Raw genomic sequence first — 21,117 nt, forward strand, 5'->3', positions numbered from 1 at the left:
ACGTTGCAATTGCACACCGTGCTATTAGACACATAAAGTTGCGCACAGTTCTTTTGCCCACAGTTCTTTTGCCCACTGTTCTTTTGCGCACCGTGCAGGTAGGCACCCCTACCGACGGGATGGGTGCGGGAGGGGGGCCGAAGGCCCCCCTTGCACCCTCCCGTGTGTGTGTGTGTGTGTGTGTGAATAGAGCATGTGTCGCGCATTTTCGTGTCCAATTGCACGGTGTGCAAACGAACGGTGCGCAAAAGAACTGTGCGCAAAAGAACTGTGGGCAAAAGAACTGTGCGCAACTTTATGTGTCTAATAGCACGGTGTGCAATTGCAACGTGTGCAATTGTACTGTGCGCAAATGAAGGCTTCTCACTTCTTGTGACCTCCAAAGACATTTTACTTTAATTTCTTTTCGTTCATTTATTAATTTGTGTTAATGGACCGAAGGCCAGTATTAATTTTTGCCTTACATTACCGTTATAATAAATTAGACTTTTTGTGTTAAGTGAAATCATCGCCTTTAACTCTTTTTGTGGTTTCCATAAAAGATTCCCGCCTCACTCCAAAGTACCAGAATTTTCACCGGACTTTTATTTCAACAAAATTTTTATTAAAAATATTTTCGGATTAAATGAGAAAATTTATCACTTATAATATAACCATCAAATTTCAAAATAACTGTCAATAAAATGTCAAAATTAGCGCCATATTGTAGAGAGTCCACAACTTTCAATTGGTCACATGTTTTTTTGTTCTATGCCATATCCAGTTTGGCCTAGTTTATATCGTGTACTTGATACGCGTATTAAATAGTAAATAACTAGTACATTGGTTTAGTTATTGGCTGATCAGCTTAAATGCACTACTTGATACGCGTATCAAGTAGTAAATTTGAGCTGATCAGCCAATAACTGAACCGACTTACTAGTTATTTACTATTTGATACGCGTATCAAGTGCTCGATGTAAACTAGGCCTATATGTATGTAGAGATCAGTGCTAAAATATTACGAAAATATAATTAGATATGAAGGTGGCAACATAAAAAAATAAAATTTTAAGAATTCTAGCAAATGAATTATATTTCAATAGTGAAAATGATGATCGTTTTTTTATGAAATTACAAACTTATAAAATTACAATTTATTATCATATCATGTTGCTAATCGTCATCACTGAGAAACTGATCTAGTGGATTTGGACCTAATCTTTTTGGTTGAATTGTTGACGTTCTCTCAGGATCATCGGCTGAAACATTCACACATAACAACATTTAAACTTATAATTATTTAATTTATAATTCTTATAATAATAATAATAATAATAATTTTAATTATTATTACGAAATAGAAATATATAATAAATATATATAATAAAATATATACATATATACATATCCCAATTTAATCGATTACCCCCAAAACTTTTTTATTTTTGATTGTACAAAAAAATGTTTCAAATAAAAGTGGTTTGATTTGAAGGGGGAAAAGATGCTGTGCTATAGACTTTTTTTTAAAAGGTCGCTAAGTCATTGTTGCGAGCATCAAGAAAACATTAAATAGACAGTTACTATATATATCGAGAAATGTTTATACTTAAGAAAATAATTACAAATTAAAATATTTTACCATACTGAAATTAGCAATATTCAATTCTTGACTAATTATTTTCTAAATTAATAATAAAAGAACATAGAATGGTAACTTTTATGTGGTAATTTCTATGTTAATACAGATCAGTCGTATCAAGAAATTATTTTAAAGTTATGTCAAAGATTAAACACTCCGCAAAATAATTAAGGGATAAAAAAAATTTTCTAAAAAATAGGCAAATTTTAAACAGCTGTAACCATAGACATATTAAGATAAACTGCTTATAAGGTAATGGGGGGCGTCCTCCTAAGGGAAAAAGATGGCATGAATTGACTTGGCTTTCTGTCTTCTTCTAATGGTATACTGCGCATACTGGTGCGCAGATTACGTCATAAGTCACATTTATTGGAAGAAGACAGAAACCCGAGTCATTTCTTTCCTTCAGGAGGACGCCCCCATTCCCGGTTTCACTGCCTCATAAGCAGTCTATCTTAATATGTCTATGGCTGTAACTTTGTTTAAAAAAATGAGCATTTAAATTCTAAAAAAGGGTTTCAAAGCTTGAAATTTCTGCTTTCGAAAGGTAACAGCTGTTTTTCATTTTCTTAAATTCTGGTATTTTTTATATACAAAAAACGACGAACTTAACGAAATGGAAAATTTTCTTCTCACTTTGTAGACGTGTCGCATGCACGAAAAGATTTTAAAAAATTTTTTAATTTTTTCACGTTAAAGCCTGAAGTTTTCCCTGCAAAATCGTTTTTTAAAAGTTAAATTTCGATTTTTCCTTCTCAAGTTATCGAGAATTGAAGAGAAAGTGGTAATTTTCACTTTGATCGTTCATAACTCTGTTAAAAATCATCGTACAGCAATTTTAAAACTGGATTCTTAAAGCTGAATCTTTGCTCTATTGTATGATATAGTGGGCGAATTTTTTTTTAACTCGTGAACTTTTTTACAAATAAGTGAAAATAACGAAAAAATTCGCGAGTTTTCTCTTTTTTGTTTAAACTTCGAAAAAAATTACGTAAATTGACTAAAAAAGTTATATTGACTGAAATTTTTATGTTTCTTTTGGTACCCCAAACTTAACAAAAAATCGTAGACTTGCTGTGATAATTTCTTTATAGTGATCCGTATGTTCAAAATGATCGATGTGTACAATATGTTAAAAGAACTTGATTTGCTTTGATAAAAAAATAAAAAAAGTAAAATCTGTGGCAGAAAAATCTTTTCTTCACTTTCTAACATAATCTTTTAACTGCCTCAACATAAAAATTAGAAAATTTAAAGTTGCATATCATTTCCAAAATTACCACCGACATCAGCTTCATCCAAAGCGCAAATCCAATCGTACAACTTCTACATGGTAAACTTTGGATAACCATGGTAAATTATAAAGAAATTATCACAGCAAGTCTGTGATTTTTTGTCAAGTTTGGGGTACCAAGAGACACAAAAATTTCAGTCGATACAATTTTTTTAGTCACTTTGCATAATTTTTTTCAAAGTTTAAACAAAAAAGAGAAAATTCGCGAATTTTTTCGTTATTTTCACTTATTTGTAAAAAAGTTCATGAGTTAAAAAAAAGTTCGGCCACTATATCATACTATAGAGCAAAGATTCAGCTTTAATAAACCAGTTTTAAAATTGCTGTACGATTTTTAACGGAGTTATGAACGATCAAAGTGAAAATGACCACTTTCTCTTCAATTCTCGATAACTTGAGAAGGAAAAATCTAAATTAAAATAAAAAAAAACAATTTTGCAGAGAAAACTTCAGGCTTTAACGTGAAAAAGTAAAAAAATTTTTTCAAATTTTTTTGTGCAGGCGACACGCTACAAAGTGAGAAGAAAATTTTCCATTTCGTTAAGTTCGTCGTTTTCTGTATATAAAAAATACCAGAATTTAAGAAAATGAAAAACAGCTGTGACCTTTCGAAAGTATAGATTTCAAGCTTTGAAACCCTTTTTTAGAATTTAAATTCTCATTTTTTGAAACAAAGTTACAGCTATTTAAAATTTGCCTATTTTTTAGACAAATTTTTTTTATCCCTTAATTATTTTGCGGAGTGTATATTATATATTATATTAAAGTTTGATTTTATGAGATAAAATAAAAGATGTTTGTTGTTTCTTAATTGAATATTAAACATTATATTTAAAGAGATCCCTCAACTGGCGGTATTATCGACAAAATTATTATTTTCGTATTTCTAGTCTTTCGTCGCATTAATTTGACAGAAGTAAAAATGTTTCTCCACAAGTACAATACATATATCAATGAGCCCAGAAAACTTCGATTTCATATGGAAAGAGAATATATTACGAAGAGAAATAATTACGAAATTACAGTTTTCCTTGTCTATTTTTATCTCAATATGACGTCTGAAATTGCAGACGAGCTGTCAACTCATTATAATATATAAATAAAAATAAAAAATAAAAGATGTATTACCTGTTATTGGATGTTGAGCATTGAGACAGCTGAGCCATTCTGTCATACTGATCCTTCTATCATTGTTGATATCACAGTATCTTGGTAATTTTTTACCGCATCTCCGAAGCTGCCTACTATTTGCTACCATTGTGCGAAAACTTTTCCATTCTTTCTTTTCTAAAACCTATAAAATATAACAATTGCATGAGTTAATTTTTCTAATGTAACTAATGAGAAAATGATATGCCACTGTTTTCTTCCAAGTTTAACAATTTTTTTTTAATCCTGAACTAAAACTCTACAAAAATTGCCTCTTGTGATTTTTTTGAAACAATGAACTTTGTTAACAATACAATAATGATTCATAGGATATCCTGTCAGAAGTCAATCTTATGTTCTTCAAATAACTTATTTTTGAGGAGCTTTCAGTATAAATTCCAGATATATCAGCGTATGCAAAATAATATTGCGTTTTAGTTGTTTTGTAATTATAAGAGTATAGAGAGTATTGAATATAATTTTCAATTCTATATATATATATATATATATATATATATATATTATATATGTTCTTTAGAGAATCTAATAAATTATAGGACACTTTAAATTAATAGGAAGATTGTATAAATATTATAAATATTATAAATATTGAAGTTTGAATAAAAAATTGACATATTTTATGTCACTATCTATCTTAATATGCGACTATTGATAAAAAAAATAATGATTGCTTTCTGTTGAGTATTCTCATATACCTTATTTTTATTCTTATCAAGCATCACAAAATGCCACGTAGCTATTCTTTCTTCCTTAGAAGCTTGCCACTTAGCGGTGGTTTCGTCAGAATCAGTGTTGGATGCTGTCATTTTTTCTTGCATAAGATCCATTAGATCCCGAAGAAATAGCTGTTTTTTTAGCTCTGGGCATCCTATTAAAGTAAATTAAACCAATATATAATAAATATATGTTAATTATTATGACAAAGTTAAATATTTCTCCATTTATATAATCTGCATTTCAAGCATGCGTTTACATTTACAGTCTGTCTATTTAGATAAATACGTTAGGCACATTAAAATTCATCGAACGAAAAAGTTTTTTGTCTTCATGTATTATTTGTAATGTCTTCTCATAATATTATTAATTTAATTAATTGAATTAGTGTATGAATCCAATAAATACGTATTTATAGAATGATTGATGGATGCAGCTTCAACATCCTCTTTTGTTTCTGCTCCATTTTATTTAGTAATAATAAAGGTCAATTTAATATAAAAACACTTTTATTTCATTTTATAGAATGTAATTATATTTACTAATACACACTTATGAAAAATATTATAATGTTACATGAACGTAACCAAACGAGTTGCATTAAAGTTGAACTTCAAGTTTCAAAATGCTTTTGTAATTTTTTGTCTACGATGATTTTTCGCCGAGTTTCAGCGATTTGAAAATAGTCTAATTTTTAGGGTATGAAAAGTGTTCCCTATTTTTTAGGGAAGTTAGTAGTGTATGTGTATTTTCAATATTAAGATAATATGAATAAATTTTTTAATAAATTCCCAAAAACCAGCTAATTTTACGCGCTCTGGACTAGAATACTCCTACACTTGAAAAAATTCATTAATAATTTTCTAAAAAATTAATTATCTTTAATTACCTTTTATAGGTCTACTGGGAGTCGGGACTGGATTACAATTTGGCGTGCGATTCTTCGAAGATGTTCCTGGTATTGGTTTACCCGTATCTTGATATACACACCAGCAATAACCGGAATAGCATTGAATTCGATGATATCTTCCATCAGACGTGCATTGTGGTAAGTAAAATTTTGCTTCCGAATTATGCTTTTGATCTTCCAATACTGATCTTCTATCTGACATGCAATCATTTGCTGCAAAAAATTAATAAATAATGCTTAATAAACTAAAAATTATATCAAAATTAGAAATAGAAATGTCTCTTATAGTGGCCTGCATTTGGACAAGATACATTTGAACATCATTCATTTGGACACGATCAATTGGGTACTATCAATTGGACACTATTCATTTAGACACCGTTGATTTGGGCATTGTTTATTTGGAGACGAAAATGGGCGGCCTATGCAATTGGACACGAAGATGCGCGGCCTGTGCAATTGAACATCGTTTATTTGGAAACCATTCACATTTGGACACCGTTCAATTGCACATCGTTTAATTCATTAGTTGCAAACTTATGAGTAATTTTACAATTATTGACCTCGATACACACTGAAAGCATAGGTCGATATGGGTGGAACTTGCGTAAAAAATTACAAACCCATACAAAACTTTGTTCAATTGAAGCTGTGCTCGTGTCCAATTAAATGGTGTACAAAAGAATGGTCTAACTGCACAGGCCGCGCATTTTCGTGTCCAAATAAACGGTGTCTAAATAAACGGTGTCCAAATGAACGGTGTCCAAATAAACAGTGTCCAATTGACAGTATCTAATTGAGCGTGCCTAAATGTACTGTAGTCAAATGTATCGTGTCCAAGTGCATCTTTCCCACATGCAATCATTTGCTGCAAAAAAATAATAAATAATATTTAATAAACTAAAATTTATATTTAAATTAGAAATAAAGATGTCTCTTATATGAAGGTGACAGACACAGACCAGGGTATGGACACTCCTATATAAAAAATTGAATTATATTTCTGCGCCATCTGGGCGAACAGATTTTTTGAAACTATTATTCGCGATTGATCATGTAAATTCAGGCACCATTGGAACATTTGGAAACCGTTAGTTTTATGCAGTTTTATAATTTTGCATATCGTTCGCGCATAAACAACGATACTTTATAAGATGTGTACATAGATTATATTAAAAATTTTTGCTTTCAATATGTACAAATGTGCGTAAAACTATTCATTTTATCAATTAAGTTTAATCAATTATGACGATCTTGTTTAGGAAATGAATAAAATAGGAAATGTGTATAGTCGCATGATGTACATATATCTGCTAAAGTTGAGCATTATTTTCTTAAAAATAAGGAATTAATAAAGAAATAGCTAGAAGCAATTACTTGGAATTCCGGTAATTCACAATACGTATATAAATTTTTGGCGAGTGAAGACATGCCTCAGTGCTATTATTAAAATTATAATTTTATTAAGTATTAATAGCAAAAAGAATTACTAAAGTGCTCTACAAATTTAATAAAACTTAGAACAAGAGAAATGATAAGAAGAACAATGCTTTATTCGCAATAATTTATTTTACACTTAATCAATAAGTTGTAAACATTTTGGGTCAATCTTATAAATTTTCTTCAGCGCAATACGATAAAAAATAAAGGAATCGTCGAATATAAGTGAAACATTCGGTAAAACTAAGATAAAAAAGAATACAATCGATTGAATAAATAGTAAAAGACGATCAATTACAAGCAGTCATACAAATACAAAATTATATTTGTGATTCTGTGGAATAAAATAAAATAAAATAATTAAAAATGCAGATATATCCACATTCGCGTTATAGTATGCGTCAGTTTATTACATTTACTACGTCCATGCATATATTCTTGATCTCGGTTGATTGATCTAGATCAGAGCTGTCCACGTTTTGCACTTTTCGGCCGATTTCCGAGGCTCACCGCCTAGCGGCCCCCACTTACGCTCGAGACCTTAGCAACTACGGTTATCGGGCCACGCGTTGCTAAGGTCTCGAGCGTAAGTGGGGGCCGCTAGGCGGTGAGCCTCGGAAATCGGCCGAAAAGTGCAAAACGTGGACAGCTCTGGTCTAGATATAGGAGAGGTGACAAACGGATGCGTTACATATTCGACGCAACTCTTTCTTCGGATACCTAAATTGTCTGCTAATTATAATTAATAATGTAGATGATATCCACATATATAATTTCGCATAACAAATAAACCCGACGGTGACTTACATATTAGTGGTCAGTAAACAGACAATACTAAAATCACAAGTTATTGCAATCATAATTAATCACTATATATAGTTTGTCAAATCACTAGATTTAAAGGTAGTTTAAATCCATTTAAGGCTCCTGGCACCCCGCCGACCATGTCGGAATCGTGACGTCAGAGGCGAGAAAACACACGCTAAAAATTCTTAGATGCCATTTCGAAATAAAAAAATATTTCGATGAAACAGCATTTTAGATGGCTTTAGCACACTCTTAAAATACCCCGAAAACTATCTTTTTTCCTTTATAATCAATTAACAGCTGTAAAATGACCGTAATACGAGACCCAGTCCGTCTGGTCTTTGCACATGCGCAGTCATTCCGCATGTCAAAGTCTGATATCACGATCATTTTACGGTTGTTGATTGACTATCAAGGGAAAAGAATATTTTTCAGAATATTTTAAAAGTGTGTTAAAGCCATCTGAAATAGTGTTTCATCAAAATGTCTTTTTGTTTAAAAATGGCATCTAAGAATTTTCAGCGTGTGCTTTCTCGCCTCTGACGTCACAAGTCACAATCCAATGTGACCGCGGTGAACACCCAGGAGCCTTAACAGTATCAAGGTGAAATACATATCTCAATAAATAAGTTTGTGTGTATATCTATAATAGATATATGTATATGTTGTATAATTTCGAAAGTTTGTCAAAAACCAAATATATGTGTCAGATAAGCTCTCAGTGTCTGTGTGTCGATTTAAATTGTTTATTTGTCTTTATTATTTTCTCTGGGTGGAGCCTATCGTTACAGAGCGCGTTCCCAAGTAGCGGATGGAGAAAAGCTCATCAATGCCTCGCAGAATCACTTCCACATGAACTAAAGGGTAGGGATAAAATCTCCTCCGTGACGTATGATTTTTTAAAAATATACATGAGAAACTAGTTTCCGAAGTTATAATTAAATACAAATAAGACTTACCGTCGCCTTCCTCCTTAGTAGTATCTGGTAGATCGCTGTTAAACATTGGTAGAGGATGAATAGATGTCGGACTACTTTTCAAAACTGTGAAAGATACATTAATTTGTTATAATGTTCATTCTTTCTATTTAATAATAGGTATTTAATAATAGGATTTGAATTTACTCCGTTACTTTAAAATTTTAAAAAATCTTATAATATTAAATAGAATATTAATCTAGCAAAGCATGCATTACTTTTATAAATACATATAACCATTAAATCACGCATTTAATAAGTTATTTGTTATAATATGTTGAGATAAAATGCAAAAAAATATATTTTAATACAATGCAAAAAAATTACATAATTATTTTAAAATTCATTCTGAAAAAAGAAAAAAGAAAGAAAAAGAGTAGTCAAAGTTAGTTTAATTTATAGTAATAAACATCCAATCTCCATAATAATGAAACTATTATTATAAGTAAGGCCCTGCGCACAATAGAGAAAATATTAGGAATAAGAATTATTTTAAAATAATAAAATAAAAAAAACTTTGATATAAAAATACAAATTTGGATATAAAGGATTCTTATTAGTTTATTAGCTCTTACTAGTCCTTTATACTTGAATTTATATTTTTATATCAGAGTTTTTTCGATTTTATTATTTTAAAATAATTTCTATTCCTAATATTTAATATTTATTCCTAATATTTTCTCTATTGTGCGCAGAGCCTAATATTAATATGCAAATAAATAATAAAATAAAATTATTAAAAATAAATCAAGTTAACAAATAGAAATAATTCAAGTTAATAAGTAGAAATAATTAATCTGTGGATTATGTATAGTATTATACATAAGGAGGTCAGAGGGGAACATAAAAATTAAAAATCTTGAATTGAGACATAATTCCAAAATAAGTCTTGGCGTCGTACCAAACAAAATTCGTGCCTTGTGCACAATTATCCAGTTCTATAGTGAATTCACTGAAAGACTGTGGGTCCGTTCCGTTTCACGCATTGAGCGCTTACATTGCAGCCAATGCGCTGCGCGCATTAATATTGTTCCGTTTTGTTAATGTACCTATGTGCTCTTGGAAACGGAACAACTTTTGATGCGTTTCTTTTGAAAATAACTTCATGTATATAAAAAATAAATGAGCAAATACGTATCTGCACATGCGCGCATTAACTGCTTCAAGTCCAAGCTGAGGCTCAATTCTGTATACGCGTATCGACACATAACGTTGCGCATATATTTTGACATGTAAAGTATATGCGCAACGACACGTTATGTGTCGATACGCGTGTACAGAATTGAGCCTCTGTAGTAGCTGATGCGCGTTTGATGCGTTAGTGATGGGGAGATTTTAGGGAATTCTTTGCGCCATCAATGCGCACATTAAAGGCCATCGCACACAAATTGACATAGATGCATATGCATAACATAAGACTGTCTGAACCAATGAACATCGAACATAAAGTCGCCATATTGCTTTACATAATATAACATAAACATAAGCATAAACATATGCATAGAAATGAAAAAATCCATAAGAACGAAATTTCTATGCATATGACACCTATGTATATGCATATTGTCTATGTACAGCCAATCAAATATCATATTTATTCGTTTTCTTTTCATTTTCTTTGCATCATTGACATCTCTACGGACGACATTAATTTAAATATAATCGTACGTGTCCATGTTGACAAATTTGACATATGTCAAATTCAAATATTTCACGGTTAAGGTGCTTTTACATTATGTCTATGAACATTTGTGTAAGTTGCATATCTTTCTTATGCTTATGCTATGTTATGTCTATGTTCTATGCATTTTGTGTGCGATAACCTTAACTGAAACGGAACAGGGGCTCGATTCTTGAATTCATTCGCAAGAGAAACGTATGCGCAAATTCGGCTCTTACAGAAAAGTTGCAAGTTGATTGGCTAAAAGCCATGCGATAGCCAATCAACTTGCAACTTTTCTGTAAGAGCCGAATTTGCGTATACGTTTCTCTTGCGAGTGATTCAAGAATCGAGTCCCAGTTGTCTATGCAGTTTATGTGCATGATGCGTGAAACGGAACGGACCCTGTATAATAGCGGTCTGCGCATAGGCGGGCAAAGTGGGGAGAACTACTTGGCGCGTTACTATACGCTCGGAGCCCGTTTCATGGGCGGAGATCTGCGCGAAACGGATGAGTTTTCGTCCGAGCCGATGTATGGTCTCTCAGTGAATTCACTATAGAGTGAAAAATTTTCGCTATAACTGACACACCAACATCCGCGTACAGCTCTTATAGCCAGTTTATTTTCAAATATATATTTAATATCGAGAACCTTAAAAATTCTTAAATATTATTTTTTATTTTAGCATTAAATCGAGAAAGACAACATAATAAGAAATCAAGACTTCTACGAATATTATAATTTTTTTTAGAGGAGTCTACGTCCATGGGTACTTTGCGATTTATGCATGATGCGCATGAAGTGACAGAAAATCTATAATTCATGTCACGCATATTATAGATTTTCTGTCACTTTATGCGCATCATGCGTGAATCGGAAAGTACCCTATCATTCGCTATTCTCATCTCTACGTAGTGCCATATATGCATATATATACTCCGTTCAACGAGAGAATGTGCATCGGCTGCGCCACAGACTTCTATATAACACTAGACTGCTAACAGATATAGGCTCCCAGACAGCACAGTGACGTTTTAAAAACGTATTAAAAATGTACATATTGGACGTTTTGTACGTATTTATAACATCCATATTAGAGCCTTCGACATCTTTAGGACATTTTAGAAATGTCCAGTATTACTTTTCTGGACAATCGAAACATGTCCATTTTAAGGATTAAGCGAACTAAAATTGGACCTGCTTCGAACATTGAATGTATATTTTATAGTAGATAGGTGTAGGTATATATGTAAATTTATATGTTTAGAGCAGAGCTGTCCACGTTTTGCACTTTTCGGCCGATTTCCGAGGCTCACCGCCTAGCGGCCCCCACTTACGCTCGAGACCTTAGCAACTACGGTTATCGGGCCACGCGTTGCTAAGGTCTCGAGCGTAAGTGGGGGCCGCTAGGCGGTGAGCCTCGGAAATCGGCCGAAAAGTGCAAAACGTGGACAGCTCTGGTTTAGAGTACTGAATATACCTATTTTAGTACACATACAGTATCAAAAAATTGCAGAAATCTTGCAAACATCCAAAATAAACAAGAAAAAAAATTGTTGAAACTGTGTAAGTTCATTTTGTTTATCCGTAATACTTAGATATTCGCGTAATATATAATCTTAATATTCAATATTTGCAAGCTTTATATATAATTCTCATAACAAATCTTAAATACGGGAAAGATAGCGCCTCGTGCGTCACATAGCGGTAAATAAAAGAACTAATGATTAATGAATACTGTTTTTATAATATTTTTGGAATGTTACAGTAATATTTCGTTTAAAATATTACAGTTACATGTTCTTATAATGTCTCTCCAATATTACGTTGCAACTTGTAAGATTATAATATTGCTGCAATGTAAATGAAATGTTCTGTGCTGTACGTAAAATGAATGTTTTTAAAACGTCTAAATATAATATACTTTGAACGTCTAATAATGGATATTCTTAAAACATTCATATTATATCCATGGACATTTGGACTAAATAAAAACCAAAACTGGACGTCCATTGGATATTCTGTGCTGTCTGGGCTAGAGTCCTAGATAAACAGAGAAGCGACATTGAGATTGATAGTTGCGATATATCGAAAAGCCACTTTTGTTTCTTCCATATGTGACGTAGTATAAGACGCATATATATAGTACTATATATATGACAAGACGTGAATTAGACGTCAGCAGGTTAACGCAAAATGACGTGTAAATTGGAGAAACTATAAAGATAAAAGGAAAAATGTAAGAAAAAAGAGTGTCATATAAAACAGTGAAGTTTAATATTCCAATATATTAATATTATAATGTTATTAATAGTATACATATATATATATATTAATATTATATATTTCAATAAGTATATTAATATTATATTTCAATAAGTAGGATTTGATTTACATTTCATAAATATTTATGTAAAAGTACACTATAATTAATAACTGCTTGCCTATATTATAGTTTTATATAAAAATAGAGAAAATAGATATAATATCTTATTATTCGTATAACTTACTAAGAGCCATTCTATACACCTTCCGTAACCGTCAACATAACCGTAACGTAAGGATTCGACCAATCACGTTGCTTGATTTGCGTGACGTACAACCAAATCAAGCAACGTGATTGGTTGAATCCTTACATTACAGTTAAGCCCATATCCGACTATGCAATTAGTTGCAGCAATTTAATTGCTGCGATAAGTTGCAGCAGTTTTTTCTGTATCACACTATGCAATTTTGAGAAGCAATTTGGTTGCAGTGATTGCACAAGATTTAGATCCAGTTCTAATTCTAGCAACTAATTGCATGCAACTAATTTTTTACAAACTGAAAATAGATAAATTCTAAGAACGTAAGTCTTTGTTATGTACATATTTGCTTTAAAAAGAGACAATAATATTTTATATGTTGTACCAACATAATTTTAATATTTTATTCTGTAGTTGACAATAGTCCAGTTTACCTTATTTTAGTTGCTCGTAGTGTGATTACATTCAAATAATTGCTGCAACCTGCAACTAGTAAGTTGCGGCAATTAAGTTGCTGCAATAAGTTGCACGAAAAATTGCATAGTCGGATACGGGCTTTAAGTTTACGGTTACGGAAAGTGTGTGCAAAGGCCTTAAGGCCATCGTACGCTTTTACTAGGCCGTACAGTAACGCCGTGCATCCACTTTTAGGAATTGGAACTACGTATCCACATCCACTTTTCGATACCATCGATTATTTGGTTCATGTCCGTGCTAAATACATCCACTTTCATTTCTAGAAGTAAAATCTAAAATCATTTTTTACGCATGTGTGTCTACACATCTTATATCCATAAATTATAGATAAGAAATACATTTCGCGTATATAAATAAATTTAAAAAAAGATATATATATATATATTTTATATGCGATATTTTACATATACATATATGTATACACTACGTACGCGCACGGATGAATATTATATATATGTGCGCATATATACAATTAAAATAGTAGAAGTAAAATTATATAATTATATAATTAAAATGAAAATTATATAATTAAAATAGTAAAAGTAAAATTATAATTTTATAATATATTTATTTACTGAATTTTTGCAATTAAAAGACATCAAACACGACTTAAATCGGATAATTTTTGATTATTCATATATATTTATTAATTAAAAATTATCCGATTCATGCGTCATCGTATGTTTGATGTCGTTCTAATAACTGTAAAAATTTCATTAATCTATTATACATTTACTTTCAAAAAGGTAAAATAAAAAATAAAGGTTTAAGTCCTTATATATTTCATAAGACATTTAAATTCGTAATTATATATTTGTTATTATATATATATATATATATATATATATATATATATATAGATTAATTATATTAAAGGTCTCCGGATGTCGAAACGAGGACGAGAACGAGATCATGTCGTCAGTTTCGCAGTCTTTTACGCGAGGCTTTCTTCATTTATAGTATTTCACGAATACATATGTATATGTATATGTCATCTTACTATAGAAAATAACATTTTTATAATTCGCATTTTGTCTGCTGAAAATAATTTTAATGGATTAAAGATTAAATCATCCGATTTATGTCGTGTTTGGTGTCATTTTAATCGCAAAAGTCTCATTAATCCGTTAAAATTATTTTCAATTCGATATATTGCGAATTATCAAAATTTTATTTTCTATAGTAACATGACATATGATATATGAAAGATTAGATAAAGGAAGCCTCGCGAGGAGACTTCGGAACTCTTTGATGATACGTCATCTCGTTCGCTCTTTATTCGTTCTCGCTCTCGCTTCGACGACATCGGGAACCTTCCGCTACGACATCGGAAACCTTCCTATCTACGATAATTCACGCGAATATAAACATTTTATACATAAAAATTAAAACTTTTAATTTGTATTTTATCGATTTGGAAATAATTTTAATGGATTAATGAAATTTTAGCGATTAAAATGACACCAAACACGACATAAATCGGATGATTTAATCTTTAATCCATTAAAATTATTTTCAGCAGACAAAATGCGAATTATAAAAATGTTATTTTCTATAGTAAGATGGACATATACATATACATATGTATTCGTGAAATACTATAACTATAAATGAGAAAACCTCGCGTAAAAGACTGCGAAACTGACGACATGATCTCGTTCTCGTCCTCGCTTCGACATCCGGAGACCTTTAATATAATTAAAATCTATATATACATATATATATATATATATATATATATATAATAACAAATATATAATACGAATTTAAATGTCTTATGAAATATATAAGACTTAAACCTTTATTTTTTATTTTACCTTTTGAAAGTAAATGTATAATAGATTAATGAAATTTTTACAGTTATTAGAACGACATCAAACACACGATGACGCATGAATCGGATAATTTTTAATTAATAAATATATATGAATAATCAAAAATTATCCGATTTAAGTCGTGTTTGATGTCTTTTAATTGCAAAAATTCAGTAAATAAATATATTATAAAATTATAATTTTACTTTTACTATTTTAATATATAATTTTCATTTTAATTATATAATTATATAATTTTACTTTTACTATTTTAATTGTATATATGCGCACATATATATCATATTCATCGTGCGCGTACGTAGTGTATACATATATGTATATGTAAAATATCGCATATAAATAGTATATATAATATCTTTTTTTAAATTTATTTATTATACGCGAAATGTATTTCTTATCTATAATTATGGATATAAGATGTGTGGACACACATGCGTAAAAAATGATTTTAGATTTTACTTCTAGAAATGAAAGTGGATGTATTTAGCACGGACATGAAGCAAATAATCGATCAGTGTATCGAAAAGTGGATGTGGATACGTAGTTCCAATTCCTAAAAGTGGATGCACGGCGCTACTGTACGGCCTAGTAAAGCGTCCCACGAAAATCGCCGGCATGGCCTCTCTCAGGCTTCTCTCTGACGTAACGTAAGAATTATTTTATGTCTAAAATATGTGTATATATTTATATATATTACATATTAATATTCTTTAAAATTATTAATATCAAATTATACATAAATCAGATATATATGTATACACCTATCATGCAATGAACATAAATCGAATAGAAGAATAGAGATGTGCCATAATCTTTTAGTAGCAATACTCATATATATGTATACAATTCTTCGTACGTAAAAATTTCAACCGACTGAAATTCATGTTACGTTTTAAGATTATGGTTATTTTTAAGCAGTGGTATCAACGCAGAGTACTAAGCTAGTTTTTGATTGGTTCTCGAGCTTATGCTTACGGTTACGGAAATTCGTGTGCGATAGCCTTTAACCATATTAACCTTAAGGCCATTGCACGTACAAAAATTTTAGTCGTAATCGTAAAGCCGTAAGCAAATCGTCCAATCACAGTCAAGCATTCTGATTACGTTATGATAATTCTTCTCTATGATTGGACGATTTGCTTACGGCTTTACGATTACGACTAAAATTTTTGTACGTGCAATGGCCTTTACTTATTTTATTACAGTAAGAAACAAAATGGCGCTAAATCACGTGATTTAACTAGCCAATCAGGCGGATTCTCTTTATGAGTACATTTACACGGCACCCTTAATCGGGTTTAATAACATCCGTAGTTATAAGACTGGCCAATCACAGCCGTTCCATTCTTCAGGGAAATGGCTGTGATTGGCCAGTTTTACAACTATGGATGTTATTAAACCCGATTAAGGGTGCCGTGTAAATGTACTCAATGAGTATGTTACACGTCACCCTTATTCGGGTTTAATAACATCCGTAGTTCTGAGACTGGCCAATCACAGCCGTTACATTCTTCAGAGGAATGGCTGTAATTGGCCAATTTTAGAACTACGGATGTTATTAAACCCGATTAAGGGTGACGTGTAAACGTACTCAATGTCGCTTCTCTGATTATCTAGGACTTTAATATAGACGGACATGATGCACAGGTGTGCATGCGACGCCATATTTTGTGTGAGCATATTCATAGGGTGTCCAAAATGTTATTATTTACACAACTTATTTACACAACATATTTTGAGGCTATCATACGTTTATTGACATATGTACGTATATTTTGTTTAATAATTTGAACACCTAATACAATTTGTCCACACAAAATATGGCTGCCATCCCCACCACTATTTGCACCTTGCATCACTTTTTCGTGCCATTTTGTACAGATGTTAGCAGTCTAGTGTTATATAGAAGTCTGTGCATAGACGGGCAAAATAGGGAGAATGGCGGTCGAATGTTTCGGGAGCCTGGTGCCATTTATTGCAGGCACTGACAAGTTAAATAAGCAGTGAAGAGGGCGACCATAGGCGAAAACCTGCCCGAAACGGACGAATTTTCGTCCGATCCGTTCTTTCGTTGAACGGAGTATAGTGTCAGTTTATCCGAATGAAAAAAAGATATGCGATATGTATTTAACTTACGAGTGAAGTCATTTGCGAGACAAGCACCCCATTCCTGTCTGGATAACTTTAAATCTCGATTTAGGTCGCACGTGCGAGCGAATGTTCGTGCGCATTTTTTTGGTCTCACCGCCTTTTTAGCGAGCCTTCTAAGTTCCTTATACTCTGCCGCATCTAAATAACCGTTCCCGTCTTTGTCCAGCATTCCAAATTTCCATGACAGCACTCGTTCGATATTTTTCTCGCCTATTAATAGAGAAATAAAACTATATATCTTAACAGTCTTTAATATGTGTTGTCACTGCCATGTATTGTGCGCTGCAGATTTAATTTCATTACTTTTTTGACAGACTTCGTAAAAATAGTTTTAAAAAATTATGGGTAGGTATAGTACAACACAACAATGAACCATGTAAAAGACCATGCACTAATTATATGAAAAAAGTGGCCGCCGTTAAAATCGATCAAAACTATGGAAAAGTGTACTTATTTGTGTGATGCCGATCAGAAATTCAAATAGGCACGACCTTCAAAATATGCTAGTTTTTAAGCTACGAGCCCATAAATGTAATATTTTTGCTCAATTTTAGACAAAAAATAGAAAGCTGTGGGCTCGTAGCTTAAAAACTAGCATATTTTGAAGGTCGTGCGAATTTGAACTTTTGATCGGCACAAAATACACTTTTCCACAGTTTTGGACGATTTTAACGGCGACAACTTTTTTATGGACTACGCACTAATGTGAAAAAAGAAACCGTCGTTAAAATCAACCAAAAATATGAAATAATGTACTTTGTGTGATGCTGATCGAAAGTTCAAATGGGCACGACTAGAGAACCTCAAGGAGAGAGAAGCGACAACTGGTCACGTGACCAGCTATTCGTGATTGGCTGGCATAATATGTACTATTTGGACATTGCGACGCCAATGCAGTATAACCTCACAGTACGTCACACATTTGACATTTTTCGGTGTGCACTGCGTATACTGCATTGGCGTCGCAATGTCCAAATAGTACATATTATGCCAGCCAATCACGAATAGCTGGTCACGTGACCAGTTGTCGCTTCTCTCTCCTTGAGGTTCTCTAGGCACGACCTTCAAAATATGCTAGTTTTTAAGCTATGAGCCCACAGTTTTCTATTTTTTGTCTAAAAATGAGCAAAAATATTACATTTATGAGCTTGTAGCTTAAAAACTAGCATATTTTGAAGGTCGTGCCTATTTAAATTTCTGATCTATATCTTTCTCAATTATTGAGTTGGAGATCTGTGTTTTTGCATACAGTTTATGAATTTAGTTGGCTACATAATATAGAAGATAACTCATAAGTTATTTTTTAAGTTTAACCACAATTTCAATTTATTTTAAAAAATGTAAAATGGTTCATTGTGTACAGGGGATGTGTAAACAATGGACCACATATGTTATACTGTGAATTCTTAGAGTTATTTTAGTTTTATTATGTTTTAAAATGTTTATTTAGGGAAGAGATAATTATAAGATATGATAAATAATAAGATTAGGATAGTATGAATTTAAAGTTAACTTAATTATGTTGTTTTTATTATTTAAAGCTTACAATTAAATTTTTGTAGTTAGGTTAGTAGTAATTTAATGAAAAGAACAAAGATACGCTTCATACGGTATTATAATGAGTGTGTACTTTATTGACAGAGACAAGAAGAAGGATATATATAAGAGTAGGTTACGTGAGAGAGTTAGGTTGGCAGTACTGTATGATATGTAGTGTGGATTATCTTTTAGCGCGAAATAAAATCAAATGACAACACCCTGCCTTAATCCATGCGCATACAAGGAAAAAAGTAACATAAATTAAAACAAGACTAAAAAACTTTAACACTGATGCAACCAAAAAATAAAATAAACATAATATTAGAAACGTTCATCTAAATACTAGATTCCTTTTGAAATAAACACAGTTCTTTTCTTAGTGACTTTGTCTTTGGTCCGTGAAGTGGCTTGGTCAGTATATCAGCCACCATTTTGTCCGTAGATAAATACTCCAAATTGATTGCACCCATCTCCACAACCTCTCTGATGTAGTGATGCCTTACATCGATATGTTTCGTTATTGGATGAAACATATTGTTACTCGCTAACTTTTGAGCTGACTGATTGTCATTATGTAAGACAACATGTACTGATATGCCATACAACTCGTTAATCAAGCTGCGTAAATAAATGCCCTCTTTTGCACCACTCGTCAGTCCAATGTACTCGGCCTCAGTGCTTGAGACAGCAACACACTGTTGCTTCCTGCTTTCCCCATGAGATTAGATTTTTACCCAATTTGAACGCATAGCCGGTATATGATCGTCGGTCTGATACATCGTTTCCCCAATCGGCGTCCATGTATCCGTTGATCATGGGGTTAGGTTCTTCTTTGTCAGGCTTCTTGAAAAACAGACATTCATCAATGGTACCTTTCAGATAGCGTAGTATCCGTTTTGCACTCTTTACGTGTTCTTCGCCGTAACATGAATTAAACTGGGACAAAAAACTCACGGCATGTGCAATATCTGGTCTTGTGTTTATTGCAATATACATTAAACAGCCGATCAACGACTGATACGGAAATTCAACATCGCATTTTCCTTTCTGCAGTTTTGACCCTGCCTCCAGCGGGGTTGTCACAGGCTTACAATCTGTCATCCCAAATTTTTCTAATACATAGAAAATGTAGTTGCTTTGATCAGACGAATTGCATCCTTTTCTGTCCTCACTCGTATTCCTAGGACATGTCGAGCATTTCCTAGATCCTTGATCTTGAATTTATTCGTCAGATTAGTCTTGAGTTTCTTCTTTTTCCGGCAGTCATTACCAAAAAGAAAGATGTCGTCCACAAATACTGCTACGATCAATGTACGTCCATTTTTTAACTTAATATAAATACAAGGTTCATGATCAGATTGTTTGAAGCCAAGTAATTTCAGTTCTGCATCAAGCTTCTGGTACCAGGCTCGTGATGACTGCTTTAAGCCATATAGGGACTTATTCAGCTTACATACCTTATCTTCTTTTCCTATTGCCGGCATTCCTTCGGGTTGATGCATATACACCTCTTCTTTCAAGTTTCCGTACAGGATGTCACGTCCCAATGATCTATTTCCCAATCAAATTCTACTGCCATCGAAAACAGGATTCTTAAAGTCGAACTTCTTACCACTGGCGAGAAGTTTCACAATAATCGATCCCATATCTTTGGGTAAAACCTTTCGCCACAAGCCGCGCTTTGTATCTTGTTACATTTCCGTCGCTGTCTCTTTTTACTTTGAACACCCACTTATTTTGAATTAACTTCTTTCCAGGGGGTAAGTCCGTCAATGTCCACACATTGTTTTCTTTTAAGGACGTAAGTTCGACGTGCATAGCTTGCACCCACTTATCCTTATCTTCGCTTGACAATACTTCAGATATAGACTTAGGTTCCTCGTAACATATGGCACTGTATAATATATGATCCGGAAATTTTCTTGCTTTCCTCTCTCGAATCGGATACCGTTCTTGAGGATTCAACTCTCCACCCGTTGCGACTTCATCCTGGAA

General features: G+C 32.3%; 1 protein-coding gene across 3 annotated transcripts in view; it reads right to left on the bottom strand.

The window, feature by feature from the left end:
- Window positions 1–1,057: 1,057 nt before the first annotated feature.
- The window catches only part of Magu (SPARC related modular calcium binding-like protein magu), a 64,258-nt gene continuing 44,198 nt past the window's right edge, over window positions 1,058–21,117 (bottom strand). For all 3 annotated transcript variants that reach the window (XM_083033037.1, XM_083033036.1, XM_083033038.1), the window contains 6 exons: window positions 17,569–17,793; window positions 8,916–8,999; window positions 5,689–5,922; window positions 4,781–4,953; window positions 4,044–4,209; window positions 1,058–1,241 (listed from right to left, as the gene is read on the bottom strand). In XM_083033037.1, the coding sequence (XP_082889163.1) occupies window positions 1,156–1,241; window positions 4,044–4,209; window positions 4,781–4,953; window positions 5,689–5,922; window positions 8,916–8,999; window positions 17,569–17,793 (968 nt within the window). In that variant the 3' untranslated portion in view covers window positions 1,058–1,155. The remainder of the gene's footprint in view (window positions 1,242–4,043; window positions 4,210–4,780; window positions 4,954–5,688; window positions 5,923–8,915; window positions 9,000–17,568; window positions 17,794–21,117) is intronic.

This window comes from Prenolepis imparis, unplaced genomic scaffold (genome assembly GCF_030444845.1).
Source record: "Prenolepis imparis isolate NDT839.2.m4 unplaced genomic scaffold, iyPreImpa1.0 SCAF_3, whole genome shotgun sequence".
Classification (NCBI taxonomy): domain Eukaryota; kingdom Metazoa; phylum Arthropoda; class Insecta; order Hymenoptera; family Formicidae; genus Prenolepis; species Prenolepis imparis.